This window comes from Chlorocebus sabaeus, chromosome 24 (assembly GCF_047675955.1).
Source record: "Chlorocebus sabaeus isolate Y175 chromosome 24, mChlSab1.0.hap1, whole genome shotgun sequence".
Lineage (NCBI taxonomy): Eukaryota > Metazoa > Chordata > Mammalia > Primates > Cercopithecidae > Chlorocebus > Chlorocebus sabaeus.
In genome coordinates this window covers 34,769,102-34,791,397 of record NC_132927.1, presented here as the reverse complement: position 1 = coordinate 34,791,397, position 22,296 = coordinate 34,769,102, and the positions used below count along the sequence as shown (strand labels likewise).

Here is a 22,296-nt window from a genome sequence, read left to right as displayed (position 1 = left end):
GTGTGAGCCACCGTGCCCGGCCTATATTTTTACCTTCTTAGTCACATGTAAGAGGTATCTATTCAAAGTTTACCTAAACTCAAAATATGCTCAATATTTGAAATGTCATACTTAGTCAATATTCACTTAATTTCATAATCCTTTCCAGCTTCCAGATAAAAGGATTTTAACAGTGTGTATCTATTCAATGAATACACAGTTTTGTTCTCTGTAGCAACATCCCAATACTTCGTGACCAAATTTGTATCAATTAGAAGGGACAGTACTCAAGCTGATAACTTATTTATCTCACATTTATTGAATTGCTACAGAAGGAAATCATTAAAATATTTAATGTAAAAATCTAAGGTTGCCTCCTAGGTCCAACTGGATTTAAATGACACTTTTTTTTTTTCATTTTTATAATTAGTAGAAATATTTTATTGTAAAGGCTGAAGAATATACTAAAATGCTTGGTTTTGTGACGTCTGATTTTCCAACTGTAAGTTATTAGCACTTAGGAAAAAAGCAATCACTTAAAATAAAACTAAAAGTATAAAGCCTATGTTTAAAACATGGCCTTTATTAATACTGCCCACTGAGCTCCATTTTTATTTTACATTGAAATACTTCTGCTTTGCAAAGAAAAGACAGAAAAGTGCATTTTACAAGAGTACTTTTTTTGTTTTTAATTCTCTGAGAAAATGGAATCTGAATCACAAGTTCACAATGTGGTAAAATGAAATTAAGAAACAATGATTTCAGTAATGCTATGCCATCACTAGTGTTTAGCTCTGACTTCTTCTTGTAAATCAGATCCTGATATACAGTCTAGAGCATCTAGGTTATTATTCTACAGCATATTAAACACAGAAAAGGAGGTTTTAAAAAAAAACCCCTTTCAATGTACAAACATGAATTTAAAAATTGCTTTTAAAAAATCACCTTTTTACATAATGTATATGCAAAACTGCTTTAAATACATGATTTTGGAAGAATTATTTACAAAATGTATCAGTCTGTGGAACAATTCACAGACGAAGCATACATAGTTGCTTTACTTAGTTGTTGCATCTCAACTTTGGGAGATATAAATTCATTCGGCAGTATAGCAAACATAAAAACTGTGACAAAGTATCTTAAGGGCAACCAAAAATTTGATCCTCAAAACAGTTTAAATACTAGGACTGCCAAAGTTTCTGAACAAGGACATACTTTAATGATCCAGATGCCCATTTATAGTTCTATACTGTTTGACGGACTGAGACAGACTCCCTTTAACACAGGCAAGGCTGCAGGATGCAACCTCCTGTAAAAAGGACAGCTGAGAGCTATTGTCATCCAAAGAGTGAATTAACCTAGAACTTTCTTTTTTTCAATTTTATTAATATTTTAAAAAATACATAAAAATACAACATCCAATGTCTGAATAAATATATTTAACAAGTTGCAAGATAATACCTTATTTTACACAAAATTTTCAGCTTTAGAAATCTTGTTAAATAACTTCATTGTTGTTATATATTTCATTTTTGTCTTTTTGTAACAAAATAAAAACTCTGAAATTACATAGAAAAAAGACAAAATATTTTTGTCAAGGGATAAGATAGTCCACTGAAAACTTATTCACAATTCCACTGTAAACATTAATAAACATTAAAATATTTGCATAATTGTGTGCTCAAAAATCCTATAAAAAGTGGAAGACTTATTACAACTGTAGTTTTCAGTCAACTACACTTCCTTTCACAATTTATTTTGTCCCATTTACACCTTTAATCCTGGGCACACTGCTGAACATATACTTTGGCAGTTCTAAATAGCAAGTGCTTCCACAAAAATAAAAAAAAACAACAATAATGAAAAAAACACAACATAAACCCCCTACTCACCAAGTGTTCAAATACATCTTAGTGAAAGTGCAGCAGTAACTATTCAGCTGGGTAATATTTTGATGTTTATCATGTGCACTTGCTTGTCTATGATTTCTATAACACCTGAAAGCTTTATTATACAAATTCAAATTTGCTAAGTGCCCTTTGTTCTATATCACAACAAATGAAAAAAAAAGTAAAGAGGAAAAATTATGACAAATATGGCAGGCTGCTTAACCTTCACTTATTAATCAGCTTATTTTTTGCAACAAGAAAAAAGAAGAGAGAGGGGAATAGATACAATCCGGCCTGGAAAAGTATACAGGATATACTTAGCAATGTCAAACCAGTTGAGTGCTTTCTGTGGTTGTAATTCACGGTCTGGGGATTTATGTCCATGGCAGCAAATTGCTGGGAAGGTAGAGAAAATGTTTATCACCTGCATTCTACAGCAAGTACATTTTGTGGGGGAGATGATGATGAGGGACTCATTCCAGTGTCTGATGAAGCAGATGACATGGAGGCTCCCGCATGAGACACTGTGGAATCAAAACAACTATGTTAGATCCAAAACCTGTTAACACAAAGATACCTAGCTAACAGCAAATTAGAAATAAAATTCTTAACATTATTCACCTTAATCACAGGCCTCTTATATGTCACATGAAGGAGTAACAAATTGTCAGCAAAAATTTTGTTTGGCTCAATTAAGTTAGAGTTAGTCTTTGGTCAGTTAAGTACTACTCAACACTTAAAAAGACATCATAAAATATAAAGATTAAAGAGACAAAAACTCTTAAACCTCTAGTTGGGGGATCCCCCGAAGGAACTTAGCTCAATCAGAAACAAGGTCAACCTGAGATAAACACAGAACCATAGGGAATTTCTGCTTTATCTACGGGTCATAGGACCATAAAAGAATTAACTTAACTCAGAGGATTTCCTCTGACAGGTATCAGAATCATGGAGATCAGGACAGAAGTAATGTGTGACAAGCAAAAAGTCCTCAAATGGTTTTAATGTAATTTTCTCCAGGAGGACATAACACAGATTAGGGATCAGTACTTTGAGCATTAGATGTTTTGCCACTTTTTAAGTTCTTTGCTTTTATCTTCTCTTTCCTTGCAAAACTCTTGTCTTCTGCCAATCTTTCCCTGATTGTTCCTATTTTATTTGAAGTTTTAATTTTTGTTTATTCAAGTATCATTACAACTTCTGGGGCTCAAGCGACACTCCCGCATCAGCCTTCCAAGTAGCTGAGACTATGGGTGCATGCCACTGCACCCAGCTAAATTTTTAATTTTTTGTAGAGACGGGATTTTGCTATGTTGCCCAGGCTGGTCTCCAATTCCTGGGCTCAAGCCATCCTCCTGCTCCAGCCTCCTAAATGCTGGAATTATAAGCGTGAGCCCCATGCCCAGGCAACAAATTCTTATATATATGCCAGAAATCACTCACATCTCAGTTTAATAACTCATTATGAAAACCTAAGCAAATAAAAATGGGGAAAAGACTATAATAAGCCGGGCATGTTGGCTCATGCCTATAATCTCAGTACTTTAGGAGGCCAAAGCAAGAGGACTGCTTTAGAACAGGGGTTCAAGACCCGCCTGAACCACATAGTGAGAATGTGTCTCTACAAAAAAACCTAAAAAGTTAACTGGGTGTGGTGGCAGGCAACAGTGGTCCCAGGCACCTGTGATACCAGTAACTTGGGAGGCTGAGGTGGTAGGGTCGCTTGAGCCCAGGAGTCTGATGCTGCAGTAAGCAGTGATCACGCCACTGCACTCCAGTCTGGGTGACAGACTGTCCCCCTGCCCCCCAAAAAAAGATGGCAATAAAAAAATCTTTTTGGCCGGGCGCTGTGGCTCACGCCTGTAATCCCAACACTTTGGGAGGTCGAGGTGGGTGGATTACTAGGGGTCAGGAGTTGGAGACCAGCCTGGTCAACATGGTGAAACCCCATCTCTACTAAAAATACAAAAATTAGCCAGGCATGGTAGCAGGCACCTGTAATCCCAGCTACTCGGGAGGCTGAGGCAGAATGGCTTGAACCCGGGAGGCGGAGGTTGCAGTGAGCCAAGATCGTGCCATTGCACTCCAGCCTGGGCGACAAGAGCGAAACTCCGTCTCAAAAAAAAAAAAAAAAAAAAATTCTAATTGTCTGAAATGTATGTCACCTTTAGGAAACTGACCCCAGAGCAGTGGTGGGTTCTCTGAAGAAATTTTAATTTGCTAATTTGTTCTTTTCTTCTTTTGATATTCAAAAGTTCTGTAAATACATCTTGGTATTTACAGCTTTTAAAAGAAAAGGATGAACATGAGAAGTCTGATCTCTTTCCATTTGCTCCACCCTGTTCCTATTTGTAGGAATTAAAAACTGCTGGACTTGGAGCACAATGGTCAAGACCACACATGACAGGTCACTCTACCACAAAGTCATCCTCTAAATCTCTACTAGAGGCAGAAAACTTCTCTCAACATGATGAACTCTATCAGGTAATTTACCTTTTATTTGTTTTTTATGAGACATCCCTTCTGGAGCTTTCCCCTCCTGTTCCATCCTACTCCTGGAATAGTTGCTTTCTAGGTCTGCTATGCAGTGGTCATCCTACAGCTTCCATTCACCATCACCTTCAGATATTCCTTCTCTATTTTCCTACGTAGGATTCCTTGTTTGCCAGATCCCATGTCTTCTTAGCTTGGCTTCTAGTGTCTAGTACTACCACTGAGAAATCAGATGTAAGACTCTTGATGCTGTTCTGAGATCCATTTCTTTTTATATATGTATCTTTATATGGTAAATTTTTCGAATCTACTTTTTGTTTTTTTTGAGGCAGAGTCTCACTCTGTCACCCAGGCTGGAGTGCACTGGCGCGATCTCGGCGCTCACAGCGGCCTCTGCTTCCGGGTTCAAGTGATTCTTAAGCCTCAGCCTCCTGAGTGGCTGGGATTACAGGCATCTGCCACCACGCCCGGCTGACTTTTGTAGTTTTAGTAGAGATGGGGTTTTGTCATGTTGGCCAGGTTGGTCTTAAACTCCCGGCCTGCAGTGATCTACTTGCCTCTGCCTCCCAAAATGCTGGGATTACAGGCATGAGCCACTGTGCCAGGCCTAGAATCTACTCTTTATCCACAGGATTCTGAAATTTCATATGCTTTGGTGATTTTCACCCCCATTATTTATAGAGGGCACAGTGAGTCCTTTCAATTTTCTAACTCACATCCTTCAGTTCTAGAATTTTAAAACTATTTCTCTGACGACAACTTCCTCTTGTTTATTCAACTCTTCTAGAAATCCTATGATTCAGAAGTTGGAGCTCCTCACCAATTTCCGTATTTCTATATTTCTTCTCTCCTATTGTCTTTTTGACAATAGAAGGAATTTCTTCGGCTTTACTGCCTTATTAATTTTTCTAAATTCCTGCTATCATATTTTAAAGATATCCTTCTTGTTCTCTCAATTTTTAAAATAGTTACTATGCTTTTGTTTCAAGGTAGCAGTATCTTTCCCTTTACCTCTGGATACAAATCGAACATCCCTAATCCCAAAATCCAAAATCTGAAACTTTAGAGCATCAGTGTGATGCCACAAGTGGAAAATTCCACACATAAGCACTTACCACAAACTTTGTTTCATGCACAAAATTATTTAAAGTATTATATAAAATTACCTTCAGGCTATGTGTATAAAGTGTCTATGAAACATAAATGAATTTTGTGTTTAGACCTGGGTCCCATCACCAAGATATTTCATTATGTACAAATATTCCAAAATCTGAAAAAATAAAAAACCCAAACACTTCTAGACCCAAGCATTTCAAATAAAGGATACTCAACTTGGATTAACTATTAAGAATAGTTGTGTGTTTTTTTTTTTTTTTAATATGGTATATTATCTGTTTTTTTCCAGTTCCTTTTTTTTAACTTTGGCTTCTGCCTTTATGTAGGGGTTTTCCTCAAATGTCTGGTCATGTGGCTTCCATATTTAACATTAAAAAGCTGACTGAAAGCTGTGTATGAGCATCAGGGCTTTTAAATATGGACAGTGCACATGTAGTGATTGGCAAGGATCTTGATTTTTGTTTCAGGAACATCCAAATAGTAGGTAGTTTTTCTTGGGCTGGTCATTTTCTTTAGAAGAATCTTCCAGTCTCCTCCCAGGAATAAGCATAAGCTTGGCTGCCAGCTTTCAGGAAGCCAAGAGGACTAGGCCTCTTCTAACGAAGAGGCACAGCAATCTAACTATTCAGTATGCAAACTTTCACTCCATCCACTATTTTGGCTTAGCACTTAATCATTACCCTCAGCTGTGGCTGGTGCCCCCAAGTCTACAAGCCTACAGATTTCCTCATTCTCTGTTAAGTTAATCTATTTTCTGCTTGAGTTGGGGGTGAGGTAGACTTGCTTCACTGATGGGAAGAGGAGATCTAATTTCTCCTTTCATTTTCAACCAATCCCATTTCTCAGCATTGTCCCATATCCCTTCTGAGGGCTTTTCTGGGGTTACATGGTATGAATTGTCTTCCTTCTTGTTGTTTTGTCTCACTATGAGGACAAGCAAGCTTAGTTTCAGCAGTATCTCATCTGCTAGGACAGTTACAGTAGTCCATCAGTTATGCAGCTTCCAAAAGATATACTGTTGACATTTCTTGTCTGCAGTGGTCATTCTCTCGTCCTTTAGAGTTTAGGGCTCTTAATTTCCTTTAATGTTATTTTAACAGGGCTTGGGGATGGATTGTATATGGATATGTTCATGTTTAACTAGAAGTTAATCCTATAACCCCCGAAGGGCTAGCTCAGACACTACTGCCTCTCTGTGATTGCTCCAAAGTAACCTCTCCTTCCACTAACTCCTATACTTGCTAATATCATTCTTAGGGCACACATTGTTCCACTAGATGTTAAGATCTCTGAGATGAAAATCTGTGTCTAACTCATTTCTGCACTTCCACCACCTGGCAGTGCCTGGCGCACAGCACATGCTCATTAAAGTTGCTGGGCGGCACTATCTTATCTTTTAGTTGTTTAGGGAATGATTTCTAATCCCAACAAGATAATCTCCTTGAGAATAAGCCTTATGATTCATTCATTTTGGTGAACCCCATAATACAGTGCCTATTAATAGGTGCCAATAAATGTTTGAGCAAAGAGTGAATTTCAGGAGTATGCTCTACCTGAGAATCCATCACATTTAGTACAACCACACATTTTGAAAGACAGTTCATACTCCCTTTTAAGGGTGTCATTCTGATTAACTCAGTTGCTGACCTACTCATTTCAACAAAAGAAAACACTAGGAATTTAAAAACAGCAGTTAATGAATGTGTGCTATATTCAATGAGTATCAAATTTAAATCTTCTAAAATGATAGGATATAGTTTTGAAATATAAGAGGAGAAAAATTATAATAAAATTACCTTCCCTGTCTTTCTTTTTTAATCTTTTTCTCCTCCTGTCTATGGTTGCAACTTCAGACTTCAAAGACATATAATATTTTCTGATTTCCTGTAGTTTTTCTTGGAGAAATGAGATTCTCTCCGTACTGTTCATATTATCTAATTCATCTAAAAGGGGGGAAAAAAGTTAATTTGCATTTTAAAATAATTCTTTGAGAAAAATGATGGCAGTTCTATCAAACATCTAACTCATAAATCAACAAAAGCTTTAGTTTATTAAAACCTAGTACAGTAAGCTAAATAAGATTGTAAACAGGGAAGATGTGAATTAAATTCATGATTAAGAATTATTTTTAGATCCCAAATGTTCTATACTAAACATTTATTACTTAAATGATCAGAAAAACATAAGAAAACATCCAACATAAGAAACATAAGAAACAAACCAACCCTGACCTATCTATAATTATAGTTATCAGAATAGTTTCCCTGTATTGGCATTTTCTTCACTACTACTAGTTATACAGTAGTTAGTGCTACAAAGGGCACTTCAGTTTCACTGATTTATATAAATCATACATGTCTTCTTAATGGAGACCTTCCTGTAAGTCAATATTTATCAAGTTAATTTTATGAAAAGACACAGATTTATACTTAAGACAACATGTAGTGATTATTGCTAAGGCAATATTTGGAATATCTAAATAGTTAATCATTATTCCTTATTTTATTAACATTAATCCAAGTTGATATTTTAAGATATATTCCACTTTACAGTATTCATTTATCAAGTTTTCAATAAGCTTCTTACTGAGTTGAAAGCTCCATTTATATGTCCTAGGGGATGAATTTGGATGTTTTTCTCTGTGTTTATCTTTCTCTCCATCTTTGATGTGTGGGGATATTCTTGCAGGAGATCGTGCAAGTTTCTGTGGCTTAGATACATTAAGATGCTTTACTGGGGTACATTTACTTGAATTGTCTAGGACAGGAAGATCTTCACTATCACTGCTTTGTCCTATAATGAAAAAGGTTAACTCAGATTATAAATGATAAAATTCTTAAATATCAAAATGCAACAGACCTAACAATTACATTTCTTGGTATCCTACCTCCAGAAATATGTGCACAAATGCACAAAGTTTATAACAGTATAAAAAAAAAAACAAAACCTAAATGCTCACCAACAGAGAAATGGTTAAAAATGATAAACTTTTTGATACTTTCCTAAAGTTGTTAAAAAGAATGAGCTAGAGTTCCTAAGAATAAAAATGGCAAAATATCTAGTATAATACTGTTAAATGAAAATGCAAAGTTATAAAACAATATAGTATTGCTCCATTTATGTTTAAAACAAGCCAACAAACTGCTAAAAATACTAACACTATAAGACTAAAGCTAGCATTGAATAACACCAACCTGTTCCATTCTTTTCATTTTTGGCTGCAGCATTTGTTCGCTTTGGGGTACGCTTTTGCTTTTTTGTCATTAATCCACTATTGCCATCACTTGGTCTTTTCTGACCTGAAATAAGGTGAAAAAGGGAATGTAAAAAAAATAACAAAACCCAAGAGGAAATATATTTATTCAACAGACTACACTGACATTTCTTTTTTTAAAAAGAGAGAAAAGAAAAAGAAACTACTTTACAGATCAACAGTACCTAAAACTCAAATTTTTGGTTTTCATATAAACAATGACTTTTCCCTAGAAAGTCCTTACCCTTCTCTCTGCTCTCTCTCTCTTGTACAATTATACTACAGGTACCAGAGGCAACATTAGTTTCAAATCCATTTGCCGATTCCCTCTCACAGAGACCTTCTTGAGATTCTTCAGCAATACTATCAACTTCAATCGTTATATCACTCTCACTTTTTACGCTTCGAGACTCATCTTGACTAAGAGTAAGTGGTGAAGCTACTGAAAAGTTATGTTGGACTACAGGAGGTAGGGCAGGTGGAATAGAAACAAGAGAGTTAGACTCAGAGCTTTCAACTGCTACATCCTCAATGCTGGTCTTATCCTTTTCATCCAAATCATCCAAATCTACTTCATGGCAAACCAAGGTTTCAGGCCCAATCAGAGGCATTGCATCCTCATCTTCTTTTAGTGGAATATTTACAGTTTCTTCAGCTGGACTATCAAATCTTTCACTAGTCAGTTGTTGGATGCATTGGTTTGACTCTGCTATCAATGATGGCATTCCTTCATTTTCTCTTTCAAAGTGCTGTTCAAAATTTAACTTTTTCATTCCCTCAGATCCAATACAATCACTGGTCCTTTCTTGAGATACAGTAGTTGTCATTTCCATTCCATTCTCAATTCTTATTTTTTTCTCTGGTGATGATTGTCCTAGTATTTTCCGTTTCAACTTCTTTTCTTTCACACATTGGTCAATTTCATCTTCTGTAGCAGAAGAGAAGTTCTTATTGTCTAATGAAGACAATTCAAGACTACGAGCCTCTATATGAGGTTCACTTCCTGCTTCATTCTGGCCAAATGATGAAATCTTTATAATTTCTAAAGAAAGATCTTTTGTCTTGCTTCGTCTTCCCTTTCCTTTTGGAGATTTTTCGGCTTCTTTCTTAACTTCTTCTGCTTGTTCCATTTTGTTTCCAAAAATCTGTACTATTTGTTCATTCTCTCCAACTTCTAACTTCAGGGTTTCTAAAGGCTGCATCTGAGTCCTATCATTTTCTTTTAATATGTGTGCAGAAATCTTTGGATTTTCTTCATCTAGCTTATCATCATTCAAATTTTCATTTTTTTCTAGTTCATCTTTAAAAGAAAGTTCTTCATTTATTAGATTCTTTTCTAAAGCATCTTCTGTTTCACTATCAGATGAACAAGAGTCTGTAAGAGAAAATATTATTATATTATGCAGGTTTTTATATTACCAATGTAATTTTATAATAAAAATCTTACCAACAATAACAATAAAAATATTAATCATGTACCTCTGAATACCTCCCTGTAGAAAGTTCTGATATAAAACAAATCATAACATTTGTGCCAAGAATTTGAGGGGGAGGGGAAACTACATTAAGCTCCAAGTAAAAATATATTATATTGCGTATTACTGACTCAAATCTACATGAAAAGCTATTTTGCAATATTCCCCAGTATCGTATTTAGGTACAAGAGTCCTTAAAAAAACATCAAAGGATCAGTACCTAGACATCCTAGACATGAAGTTAATTTGTTAAGTGGTTTGAGATAGTATCTAGGAGGGACATGTGATGGGCATTTTGTATCCTAAGAAAGGAATATGACATTCTACTTAAAATAATTGTGGAAAGAAAAGTTTTTTTTCTTTCCTTTCCTTTCCTTTTCTTTCTTTTTTCTTTTTAAGACACAGTCTCACTCGGTCGCCCAGGCTGGAGTGCAGTGGCGTGATCTCGGCTCACTGCAAGTTCTGCCTCCCAGGTTCAAGCCATTCTCCTGCCTCAGCCTCCTGAGGAGCTGGGATAGGCGCGGGCCACCACACCCGGCTAATTTTTGTATTTTTAGTAGAGACGGGGTTTTGTCATGTTGGCCAGGCTGGTCTCAAACTCCTGACCTCAAGTGATCCGCCTGTGTCAGCCTCCCAAAGTGCTGGGATTACAGGCATGAGCCATGGCGCCCAGCAAGAAAAGTTTTTAAAATGGGCAACGGGACTCAAAACTTTAAATATTCTTAACAAACAAGAAAGTACAGGAAACAAAAATTATTCCCTGTAAGTAAGGGAACTTGTAAAATAATAAAGTAGGGTTCTAAGACTGTATAGGATCTAAAAAATATAAAAATCTTGTCCACATGGTGCTCATATCCTCAAGAAGTTCAAAACTGCAAACACGAATTTTTAAGTGAAAAGGTGTATACAATTTTATTTTGTGGTTTTATCATAAACAGAATGTAGAATTCATTTTCATGTTTTAAAAAATCCCTTTCAGTGGTAGTTTAATAAGGCTGGTATGTAGTTTTGTAGACTGGACACTAAACACAGTTATGCCGTCTAGGTACCTTTCACTTTGTGGACATCTTTCGTTTGTCAGCAGATGGCAGTAAAGAGGAAGGATGTCCTTTTATAATTTGCACACAAGCACCACATGTACTAATAGCAAACATGTAGTTCAGTATAGCTTTTTTCTTGAAAGAAGAGAAATTTTTATGTAAGACAACCATTTAAAATTTCTTTTTTCGGGTCTGGGCACAGTGGCTCATGCCTGTAATTCCAGCACTTTAGGAGGCTGAGGCGGGTAGATCACTTGAAGTCAAGAGTGCGAGACCAGCCTGGTTAACACAGTAAAACCCCGTTGCTACTAAAAATACAAAAATCAGCCAGGTATGGTGGTGCACACCTGTGGTCCCAGCTACTTGGGAGGCTGAGGCGGGAAAACTGCTTGAACCCAGGAGGTGGAGGTTGCAGGGAGCTGAGATTGCGCCACTACACTCCAGCCTGGGCGACAGAGTGAGGTAGGGTCTCACTCTGCTACCCAGGGTGGAGTGCAATGCTATGATTACACTTGCTGTAGCCTTGACCTCCCAGACTCAAGCAATCCTCCCACCTCAGCCTTCTGAGTAGCTGGGACCACAGGTGCACACCACCATGCCGGGCTAATTTTTAAATTTTTTTCATAAAGATGGAGTCTCACTATATTGTCCTGGCTGGTCTGGAACTCCTGGGCTCAAGTGATCCTTCTGCCTCAGCCTCCCAAGGTGCTGGATTACAGGCATGAACCACCACTGCGCTCAGCCTATAATTTCTTAATTACATTTAAAAGTATACAGAGGTAGAAAAGTGGGGAAAATGAGTATAAGCAGAATAAAATATGTTCACCTATACTCATTATAAAACATGCCTGTACCACAAGAGTCTGTGTTCTCTTAGAACCACATGGTTTCAGCTTTGCTGAAAGATCCCAGGTGAACAGCACTGAATTTATAGGAGACACTGGTACAGGCTTTGAGGGAAAGTGTAGCACACATTAGGATGCATGGATTGTCAATTCACCTTCTATTAAAATATATTATTTTTAAGATATTTATGAGAAAAAGTATTCCTAAATGAAAACATCACTAAATTTCAAATAAAAATGATACAGCAAAATATTTTCTTCAAATCAAATTTATAGTTTAAATCATATGAGATTAAAAACCTAGGTGATTTACAGGTTGAACACCCCTAGTCCAAAAACCTGAAATCTAAAATGCTCCAAATTCCAAAACTTTTTGAGCACCAACATGATGCCCCAAGTAGAAAATTCCACACCTGACCTCATGGGACAGATTGCATCCAAACACAGGTGCACAACTGTCTTCGGCAGCCCCAGGTTACCTAGTGTACAGGTAACCTTTTAATGAAAACACGGCATCGTAGGTGGAGATTGAAAGCCTGCTGTTTGTTGTCATTGTTGTTTAGCAGCCAATACAGATATTCTGGTGATGCTACCTTGCTGCTTAGTTTCCTCACACACACTATTTTTCCACTGTATTAATTGTAAGTCATATGTTTTACTGTTATGTAATTATGTGTAAGAAAATTACTTATCAGTAGGTGGCATATAAATTCAGAGTCAAGAATAACAGTGATGCCAAACAATCACAGACTGTTCATATGGGTGGCTGAGACAGTTATACCTTTGATTTCTGATGGTTCGAAGTACACAATCTTTATTTCATGAACAAAACTATTAAAAATATGGTATAAAATTACTTTCAGGCTATGTGTATAAGGTGTATATGAAGCACTAATTTTCATGTTTAGACTTGGGTCCTATCCCCAGGATAGCTCATTATGTATATGCAATATTCAAAAATAATAAAAAAAAAATCCAAAAATCCAAAACACTTCTAGTCCCAAGCATTTTGGGCAAGGGATACTCAACCTGTACTGTGAATATTTCACACAATGGAAGTTTTATTATTTATGTTATTTTTTTTTAAAGTCAGCCATCCTCAAAATCGAGCACCTTCCATTCCATTTGACAGAGGTGAGCTGTCTGGTATATTGCTGCGAGCACTTCTGGTACCTGATTTTCCTTCACTGTTTGCTGTCTTAGATAAGCCATACGGCATGTTTGATGAAAGGGTTGATTTTAAAGGAGGTCGTCCCCGTTTTGACTTCTGCCTCTCCTCATCTCTCTTTTCGTCCTTTTCACTATCTTCTTTATTCTGGGCAACAACAACAAAATGTATGAGAAGGGCCAATGCTTTATGAAAAATGAACATTCTACTTATCCAAAGAAAACTACATCTCAAAAAAGGTTTGATATTTTATATGTCACTTCCTAGTCTGTGCTTATAGAAGGATCAAGAGTTTTCTGGCTGGTCTGAGAGGTTATCGGCACTTATTAACATTAGTGTCACTGAAATTGGTATATAATCCTCCACTTCTGAATTTCAAACGTATTTTGTATTTACGTAAATACAATATTGTACAATTTGTAATACTGGAATTATATTGTGATGGTCAGCATCAGAGCATTAGAAGGCTATACAACCATTCACACTCCCCACTGTTCCCTACTATCCCCTGCAGAAAAGAAAGATACCTATCATCCAGTAGACAAAACCATGGGCAAATCTCTACAGCAAAGCTTGACAACTGAGGGTGTGGGTAAGGGTACAACTGGCCAGTATATATGTGTTTTAAAATTTTAGTATTGGCTTCTAGCGTTTAAAAGTCAAATTTCACATTTTAAGAAATACAGTGGTCTTGAAAAATCCTAAAATCTGGCAACCCTGGGTCTGCATTCCCACAGCAGAGTGGTTAGTTCCATTCTGTCTAAATGAGGAATGTGTCCTCTCGTTTGTCACGGTTAGTCCTACTTTATCCTTCTCCTATAAAGCCCCTACAGGAATATGAGTCTGAAAGTCATGTCCTAAGGGTTGCTGGTTTTCACCTTTGCCGAAACAATGTGGTAATGTGTTACTTTTAAGCTCCTGGGTTATAAAGAAAAAATCACAATTAACTTTCAAGAATCAAGATTTTTTTTTTTTTTGAGACAGAGTCTTGCTCTGTTGCCCAGGCTGGAGTCCAGTGGCGCGATCTCGGCTCACTGCAAGCTCCGCCTCCTGGGTTCACGCCATTCTCCTGCCTCAGCCTTCTGAGTAGCTGGGACTACAGGTGCCTGCCACCACGCCTGGCTAATTTTTTGTATTTTTAGTAGAGACGGAGTTTCACCGTGTTAGCCAGGATGGTCTTGATCTCCTGACCTCGTGATCTGCCCGCCTCAGCCTCCCAAAGTGCTAGGATTACAGGCGTGAGCCACCACACCCGGCCAAGATGATTATTACAATAAGAAGATTTATTAGACAAACACAATATCGTATATGCATATTACTAAGCAAAAGAAGCCAATCTAAAAAGCCTATATGGTGTATGATTCCAATTATACGATAATCTCGAAATGGAAAAAACGATGGAGAGAGTAAAATGTCAGTAGTTGTCAGGGGTTGGGGTGGGGGTAAGAATAAACAAAACATAAAGGACTTTTAGGGCAGTAAAGTTACTCTATATGATACTATAGTGGTGGATCCATGTCATTATATATTTGTCAAAATCCATAGAATACACACCACCAACAGTGAACCCTAATGTAAACGATGTACTCTGGGTGACAATAATGTGTCAATGTAGGCACATCAGTTGTAACAAATACCCCACTCTGGTGGGGGATGTTGACAATTTGGGAAGACTATGCATGTAGGGGCAGAGAGTATATGGAAGGTCTATATACCTTGTTCTCAATCTTGGTATAAACCTAAAACTAAGAAGTCTTAAAAAACACACAATACAATTTGAATAATTCCTATACATATTATAAGGGACATAAATCTACAAACATACTTTCGCTTTTTTCTTCTGTTTTTTCTTTGGTCCACCTTTGTCCAAAGGCCAGATTATCCTGTCAGCCTTCACCCACTCATCATACCTTAAAAAAAAAAAAAATATGTACAAAGTTTATAAATTATAACCTTTTTGAAATGTATTCACCAAACAAAAACAACAGTGAGACAGACTAAATAGTTTGTTCTTAGTATTGGCAAGAATATGAAGGGCACAGGGGCTGGTTTGCTGGTAACATGTGCCAGTAACTGTACTAGGTATTTTGCATAACCACTAGGGAAAGGCAAGAGGATTTAAGAGTTAACAGGTTTAGAAGGAGGTCTTGGAAAGCAAACTCTAGATTCAAGACAATCTGAACTGCTTTGTTTTCTACAGCTTTTACAGACCTGAGCTTATAATCAGATTCTGCACTAGAATTCGCTCTACTGAATGAATAATAGAAAGCTAGTCAGATAAATTCAGATTTGCAAGGTGATCAGTTTCAGGTTATTTTATCAAGTCCATTTCAACTTCCTTTTCTTCCTCAACACTCTCTCTAGTCTCTAGTAAAAATATAAAAAATTAGTCTCTAGTCTAGTATTTCCAATAAAATTTTCTTCTGAACTACATTGCCTTTAGGACTCTGAAATTTTTTAGAGATATCTGTATTTCACCTCCTTTATCTAAGTTTATTCTGTTTAGCTCAAGTTGAAAACTCATTTCCCCTAAACTTTTACTTAAAATTTTTATTTTTAAATTTATTTTTAATTTAATTTTTATTTTCTGGGGGACAGTTTCAATATTGTTGCCCAGACTGGCATGCAATGGTGCCATCTTGGCTCACTGCAACCTCTGCTTCCTGGGTTCAAGTGATTCTCATGCCTCAGCCTCCCGAGTATCTGGGATTACAGGTGCCCACCACACCCAGCTAATTTTTTATTTTTCGTAGAGACAGGGTTTCGCCATGTTGACCAGGCTGGTCTTGAACTCCTGACCTCAGGTGATCTGCTCACCTTGGCCTCCCAAAGGGCTGGCATTACAGGGGTGAGCCACTGGACCCAGCAATTTTTTTGAAAGAGGGTCTCACTCTGTTGCCAGGATGGAGTGCAGAGGCATGATCCCCTGGGCTCAGATGATCCTCCCACCTCAGCCTCCTGAGTAGCTGAGACCATGGGTGTACACCATTGCATCAAGCTAATTTTTGTATTTTTTATAGAGACGGGGGTTTTGCCATGTTGCCCAGGCTGGTCTTGAATTTCAGAGCTCAAGTGATCTGCCCACCTCAGCCTCCCAAAGTGCTAGGATTATAGGTATGAGCCACTGCACCTGGCCTTCTCAAATGATTACTATCACTGCTGAATGTCTATAGTCCAAGTGACTAATCAGGGGCAAATAAGAAATTAAGTTTTCTGGAACTAAATAACAGTTTTTACATTATATAAATATACAAGTATTTATAGAATTAAGTCAAAATCTAAAAATATGTACACTTAATTGAAGAAACTACAGGCAATCCTTGCTTTAGACCAGGAGTGTCCAATCTTTTGGCTTCTCTGGGTCACACTGGAAGAAGAACTGTCTTGGGCCACACATAAAATAACACTAACGATAGCTGATGAGCAAAAAAAAAAAAAAAAAAAAAAAAAAAAAAAAGGGAAAAAGAAAAAAGAAAAAGAAAAAAAAAACCACACAAACAAAAAAACTCTCATGTTTTAAGAAAGTTTATGAATTTATGTTGAGCCACATTCAAGGCCATCCCGGGCTGCATATGGCCTGTGGGCCACGGGTTGGACAAACTTGCTTTAGACTGTAGCGTGTTAATAGAAACTCATGTATCTGGAAACGATATTCTTGCTTTGTAAACCAGTTACCATGGAGATGTATAAAGTAAGGACATGGTTCCTGTATGCATGTATTTCAGCTGACATGGTACCATGACTACCTATACAGATGCTCCTTTACTTATGATGCCATTATGTCTTGATAAACTCATCACAAACTGAAAATATCGTAAGTCGAAAAATGCATTTAATACATCTAGCCTACTGAACATCACAGCTTAGCTTAGCCTACCTTAAACATGCTCAGAACACTTATATTAGCCTACAGTTGAGCAAAATCATCTAACACGAAGTCTAGTTCTGTAATAAAGTCTAAAATATCTCATGTAATTTATTGAATACGCTGTACAATATTGGTTGATTAGTCTCATGGTTTCTTCGCTGCTTGATGTGGCTTGCCACCACTGCACAGTCTGATGAGAGAGTATCATACTGCATATCACTAGATCAGTAAAAAAAAAAAAATCAAAATTCAGGCCGGGTACAGTGGCTCACGCCTGTAATCCCAGCACTTTGGGAGGCCGACGCGGGCGGATCACAAGGTCAAGAGATCGAGACCATCCTGGCCAACATGGCGAAACCCCATCTCTACTAAAAATACAAAAATTAGCTGGGCGTGGTGGCATGCATCTGTAATCCCAGCTACCTGGGAGGCTGGGGATGCTGAGGCAGGAGAATCACTTGAACCCAGGAGGCAGAGGTTGCAGTGAGCCCAGATCGCACCACTGCACTCCAGCCTGGTGACAAAGCAAGACTCCGTCTTAAAAAAAAAAAAAATCAAACTTCTAAGTATGGCTTCTACTGAATACATATAGCTTTTGAACCATTTTAAATTAAAAAAAATTGAAGTTGAACCACTGTAAGTTAGGAACTACCTGTACTATGATTTGAAAACGATCTCCACCTCATTAACCCAGTAGCTAGTTTCTAAAATGGGACTGGCTATGAGCATTGTACTAGGCCTTTAAATATCCGTACTTTGTTAACTTATATGGAAATGTTCATTCATCTGAACATATACTGAGGGCCTACTAGTATGCACTGTATCAGGAAGTACGTAGAGAATAAACATGGCCCATGCTCTCAAGCAACCCATAGTCTGTTATAAAAGACAGACATAGGGTAAAATCAAGTATAGTCTGGTAAGTGCAATAAGAGAGTTATGTATCTGATCCAGGGCTAACAAAGGGATAACTCTATCCAATTCCACAATTCCAAAGGAGGTATCAGACAACCAAGAAGTGCAAGCCTGATTTTTAGTGTACTTGGTCCTGGCGACACTGGACAAAGCAGTATGCCATGTAGGTACTTCTAGCACTAATACTACTAACCAAGGACAGTCCCAGGATTTCTCAGTGAGAGACCAGGACTCTTCTCACACTTCTTACACTTGCAGATACTCCCTTTCAGGAATCTGGCTAAATTCTTTAGGAACCATGGTGGCTTCATCTCAACGAACAGACCAGAATTATACCAGCTTTTAGGAGTAGACAAGAACAATGAAAAAACATGAACCAGGAGAGTACCAGTTAAGTAACGAATTAGGGAGATGACCAATCCAAAACCTGAGTGTATAATAAAATGACTGCTGAGAAGAGTCATAAAGTAAAACATTAAAGAGATGAGAAAGAAAGATGATACGGGAAATTCTAGAAAGCAGAACACAGACATATACAGATGTGAAACAGGAGTGGAGAGTTGTGAACTAAATAAGAATCTGAAGAAGAAAGAAGGCTATCATGTGATGCAACGGGAAATATAATGACTGAAAGTTGGTAAGATATAGTCCTTTTCCCCTGAATTCAGCAATACATTGTAAAGAAAACAAAACAGTTAACATTCATGGAGCACTAAGTGCCAGGCATGATTCTAAGCATTTATATCTTAATACAAATATTATCACTACAGTAGTCCCTGCTTAGCCACAGCATAGTTCAATTACCCATGATCCAAAAATATTAAGATATTTTGAGAGAAAGAAAGACTACATTCATATAACTTTTATTACAATATATTGTTATAATTGCTGTATTTTATTACTATTGTTAATCTCTTACTGTGCTTAATTTATAAATTAAACTTTATTGTAGGTATGTATGTATAGGAAAAATGATAGGATATATAGGATTCAGTACTATCTGAGGTTTCAGCATCCACTGGGGGTCTTGGAACACATCTCCAGCAGATGAGAGGGAACTACTGCATTATACAACACCTCTACAAAATAGGAACCGTATTTTTCCCAGTTTAGAGATGAGGGATTTGAGTCATAACAGAGCACACATCTAGTGTATAGAGAAACCCAGGAGCAGTCTGGCTCCAAATAAATACAGGGCAACTAGAGATATTAAACATGCCAGATTTTGTCAAAGACAACAAGAAAGGCAGCCCCCGACATTTAGGAATTTGCCTGGCACTATCAGTTGGGCCTTGGTGTTGCTTGGAGCTAGTCTGGCACTCATAGCTAGGCCACACTGTCCTGCTGTTGAAATATGAACAATTTCAAAGAGCATCAACATCAGACAAGTCCATTCTGTGATCATGATGTATCAAAACAAAAACAAGACCGCTTCCTAATCATGTCTGAACAAAGAAAAAACAGGAACATTGTCCAAGTCACAAAAACGACCAAACATCTTTTTTTTCTTGACTAATGTGAGTGATTGCTGTTTCTTTACCAGTTATAGTGTTACCTTGGTCTGTCTCTCCTTCTAGATAAGATTTATTAAGAAAACCAATTATAATTACCCCAGCTTCCCGACAGGATCCAATATGGAGCAAAATCCCTTTTTTTTTTTTTCTCTCTTTTTTTAATAAGAGACAGGGTTTTGCTCCATCGTCCAGGCTGGAGTGCAGTGGCATGATCATAGCTCATTGCAGTCTCCAACTCCTGGGCTCCGGTGATCCTCTCACCTCAGCCTTCTGGGTAGCTGGACTACAGGTACGTGCCACAATGCCAGGCTAATTTTTAATTTTAATTTTTTGTAGAGATGGGGGTCTAACTATGTTGCCAGGTCTGCTCTCGAACTCCTGGCCTCAAGCAGTCCTTCCGCCTCCACCTCCCCAAGTGCTGGTACTACAGGCATGAGCCACCATGCCCTGCCTTTCTTAAACCCTCCCCAAAATAATCTAATGGAATATCAAATCTAAGTTCTAATGTTCTGTTTTATTAATTAGTCGACTTAGAATTATTACAGTGCTTGACACAGGCTTGATTTCTGATTAATGAAACAAACAAACACTGCACAGTTGGAAGCTGTGGGCCTGGCTCCCTGCTCATATTCAGTAATATGTCTCCACAGAATTATGAATTATTGTTTTCCAAAGGTGGTGCCTTGAGCCTCTGTTGATTCATTTAACACCTTATTACTAAGGTGCCCTATGGTTTCCCTTGCTGTGTGTTCTCCCTCACTATAAATGAGTACTAAATATAACTTGTTCTAACTACAGGTGTGATCCTGGTAGTCTCCGGCTAGAAGCATTGACACTGCCAGTATAACAGCAGGAATGTCAAAGTCTTGGAAAATTCAGAATCAAGGTGTGCTTTGTAAATATATACCATCATTTGCTTTCACTCTTCACAACATTAAGTTGATGTTCTATTTAACCACTGAAAAAATTTCAACAGTAAGAAAATACTTTCTTGCTTACCTGACATTCCATCCATAGTAATGTACCAAATATAAAACTTCTCCATCATCAATTTCAGTGCTTTTAATACTGGCTTCATAAATTTTCTGAGTCTTCCCTCGTCCGTATTTTACTTTCACTTTGGTTCCCGTTAGGCAGGGTTCCATGTCTTCCTCATCTTCCTCTCCCTCAGAGTCACATTTGCTTTCAGTTTCTTCCCTGCAGTAAGTTATAATATTGATAATGCTACTAATAACTTAATGGAGAACAAAATATGCTAAAAGAATTCAACAGGTAGATTATTCACAACCTAAATATTACCTTAATAACATATCAGTGGAGGAGGAGAAGAAGGAGGAGAAGGAGAAGATTTCTGTGGCCTACTTACTAAGGAATTTATTACGTGAAGGTGCACTGTACCCAAAGTAAATCCATACTTTTTAAAAGCCAATCAAGTCACAGCTAATGATGATCTGTAATCAAACAAATCACTTCTGACAAAACAAAATAAGAAAAATAAGCTCTGAAAAAATTCTTTAGAATTCGTATTTAAGTGCCAGCTAACGATGATCTGTAATCAAACAAATCACTTTTGACAAAACAAAATAAGAAAAATATGCTCTGAAAAAATTCTTCAGAATTCATATTTAAGTGCCACCTTATATGTAAAAAAAGATCTAAGGATATTTTGTAACTTCCTGCAACTGAATTTTCTTAAATCTGCTTTACTACCACAATTAGAATAGTTCTTGGCAAGACTAGTTTTTTTAGTGGGCAAAATAATAAGCAAGGGCTATCTACCTTAGTAACCATGTAAACTAATTTATATTTTAAAGGTTTCCCAACCCTAACAAAGAAAAGAAATTTGAGTATTAGGTCACTCGCTGACACTGTAGGATAGCACCACAAGAACAAAGCTTTACATTTGTGTTGAATTCTATTTGTTTACTCATATTCCATCAGCTTTTCTTTGTATTGATAATCAGGTATAAAGATTAAAACAGGGAGGTCTAAAAATACTTTTAATATTTTTATAACAAAACATTGTGTATCAATGCTGTAAAGACTCACAAGAGAACTGCATCAAAGATCATTCTAGTGTCACAAGCATTAAAAGCTCAACAAGTAGTATTGTTCTCTGTAATAAATATAGGGCATTATTTTAGTGACCCCTGGGGGTCCTGACATGAAGCTTTGACAGCCCATTTGCAGTGGGAATGTTTTCTCTTGGAGGACACCTTCCAATATTAGACTGATGAGGTAAATTCAAAACATTATGAGAAAAACTACTTAAAGATAATATTGTTCTTCATATTCAAGTCTGTGAAATTTTCTCTAAAATAAATCCCCATTTACATAGCAGTTATAGTCTTTTAAAATCATATTTTTACATAGATGTATTATATGTTTTATATACATATTTCAATATACATATTTTGATGTTTTTCACAAAAAGCTTCAAAGCTTTTCACAAAGCTTCAAACTATAATTAGGCCTTCCTTTTTTTTTTTGAGACAGAGTCTCACTCTGTTACCTAGGCTGGATGGAGTGCAGCGGTACAATCTTGGTTCACTGCAAGCTCCGCCTCCCGGGTTCACGCCATTCTCCTGCCTCAGCCTCCCGAGTAGCTGGGAATATAGGTGCCCACCACCACGCCTGGCTAATTTTTGTATTTTTAGTAGAGATGGGGTTTCACCGTGTTAGCCAGGATGGTCTTGATCTCCTGACCTCGTGATCCGCCTGCCTCGGCCTCCCAAAATGCT

The 22,296-nt window shown here is 37.3% G+C and overlaps 1 protein-coding gene across 4 annotated transcripts in view; it reads right to left on the bottom strand.

Moving 5' to 3' along the window:
* Positions 1 to 527: 527 nt before the first annotated feature.
* ARID4A (AT-rich interaction domain 4A) overlaps positions 528 to 22,296 on the bottom strand; it is a 75,621-nt gene continuing 53,852 nt past the window's right edge. For 3 of the 4 annotated variants that reach the window (XM_007986808.3, XM_007986809.3, XM_073011026.1), the window contains 8 exons: positions 20,555 to 20,752; positions 15,084 to 15,168; positions 13,204 to 13,405; positions 8,975 to 10,105; positions 8,672 to 8,776; positions 8,064 to 8,270; positions 7,274 to 7,420; positions 528 to 2,392 (listed from right to left, as the gene is read on the bottom strand). In XM_007986808.3, the coding sequence (XP_007984999.3) occupies positions 2,289 to 2,392; positions 7,274 to 7,420; positions 8,064 to 8,270; positions 8,672 to 8,776; positions 8,975 to 10,105; positions 13,204 to 13,405; positions 15,084 to 15,168; positions 20,555 to 20,752 (2,179 nt within the window). In that variant the 3' untranslated portion in view covers positions 528 to 2,288. The remainder of the gene's footprint in view (positions 2,393 to 7,273; positions 7,421 to 8,063; positions 8,271 to 8,671; positions 8,777 to 8,974; positions 10,106 to 13,203; positions 13,406 to 15,083; positions 15,169 to 20,554; positions 20,753 to 22,296) is intronic. The other variant, XM_007986810.3, reaches the window with a different exon arrangement.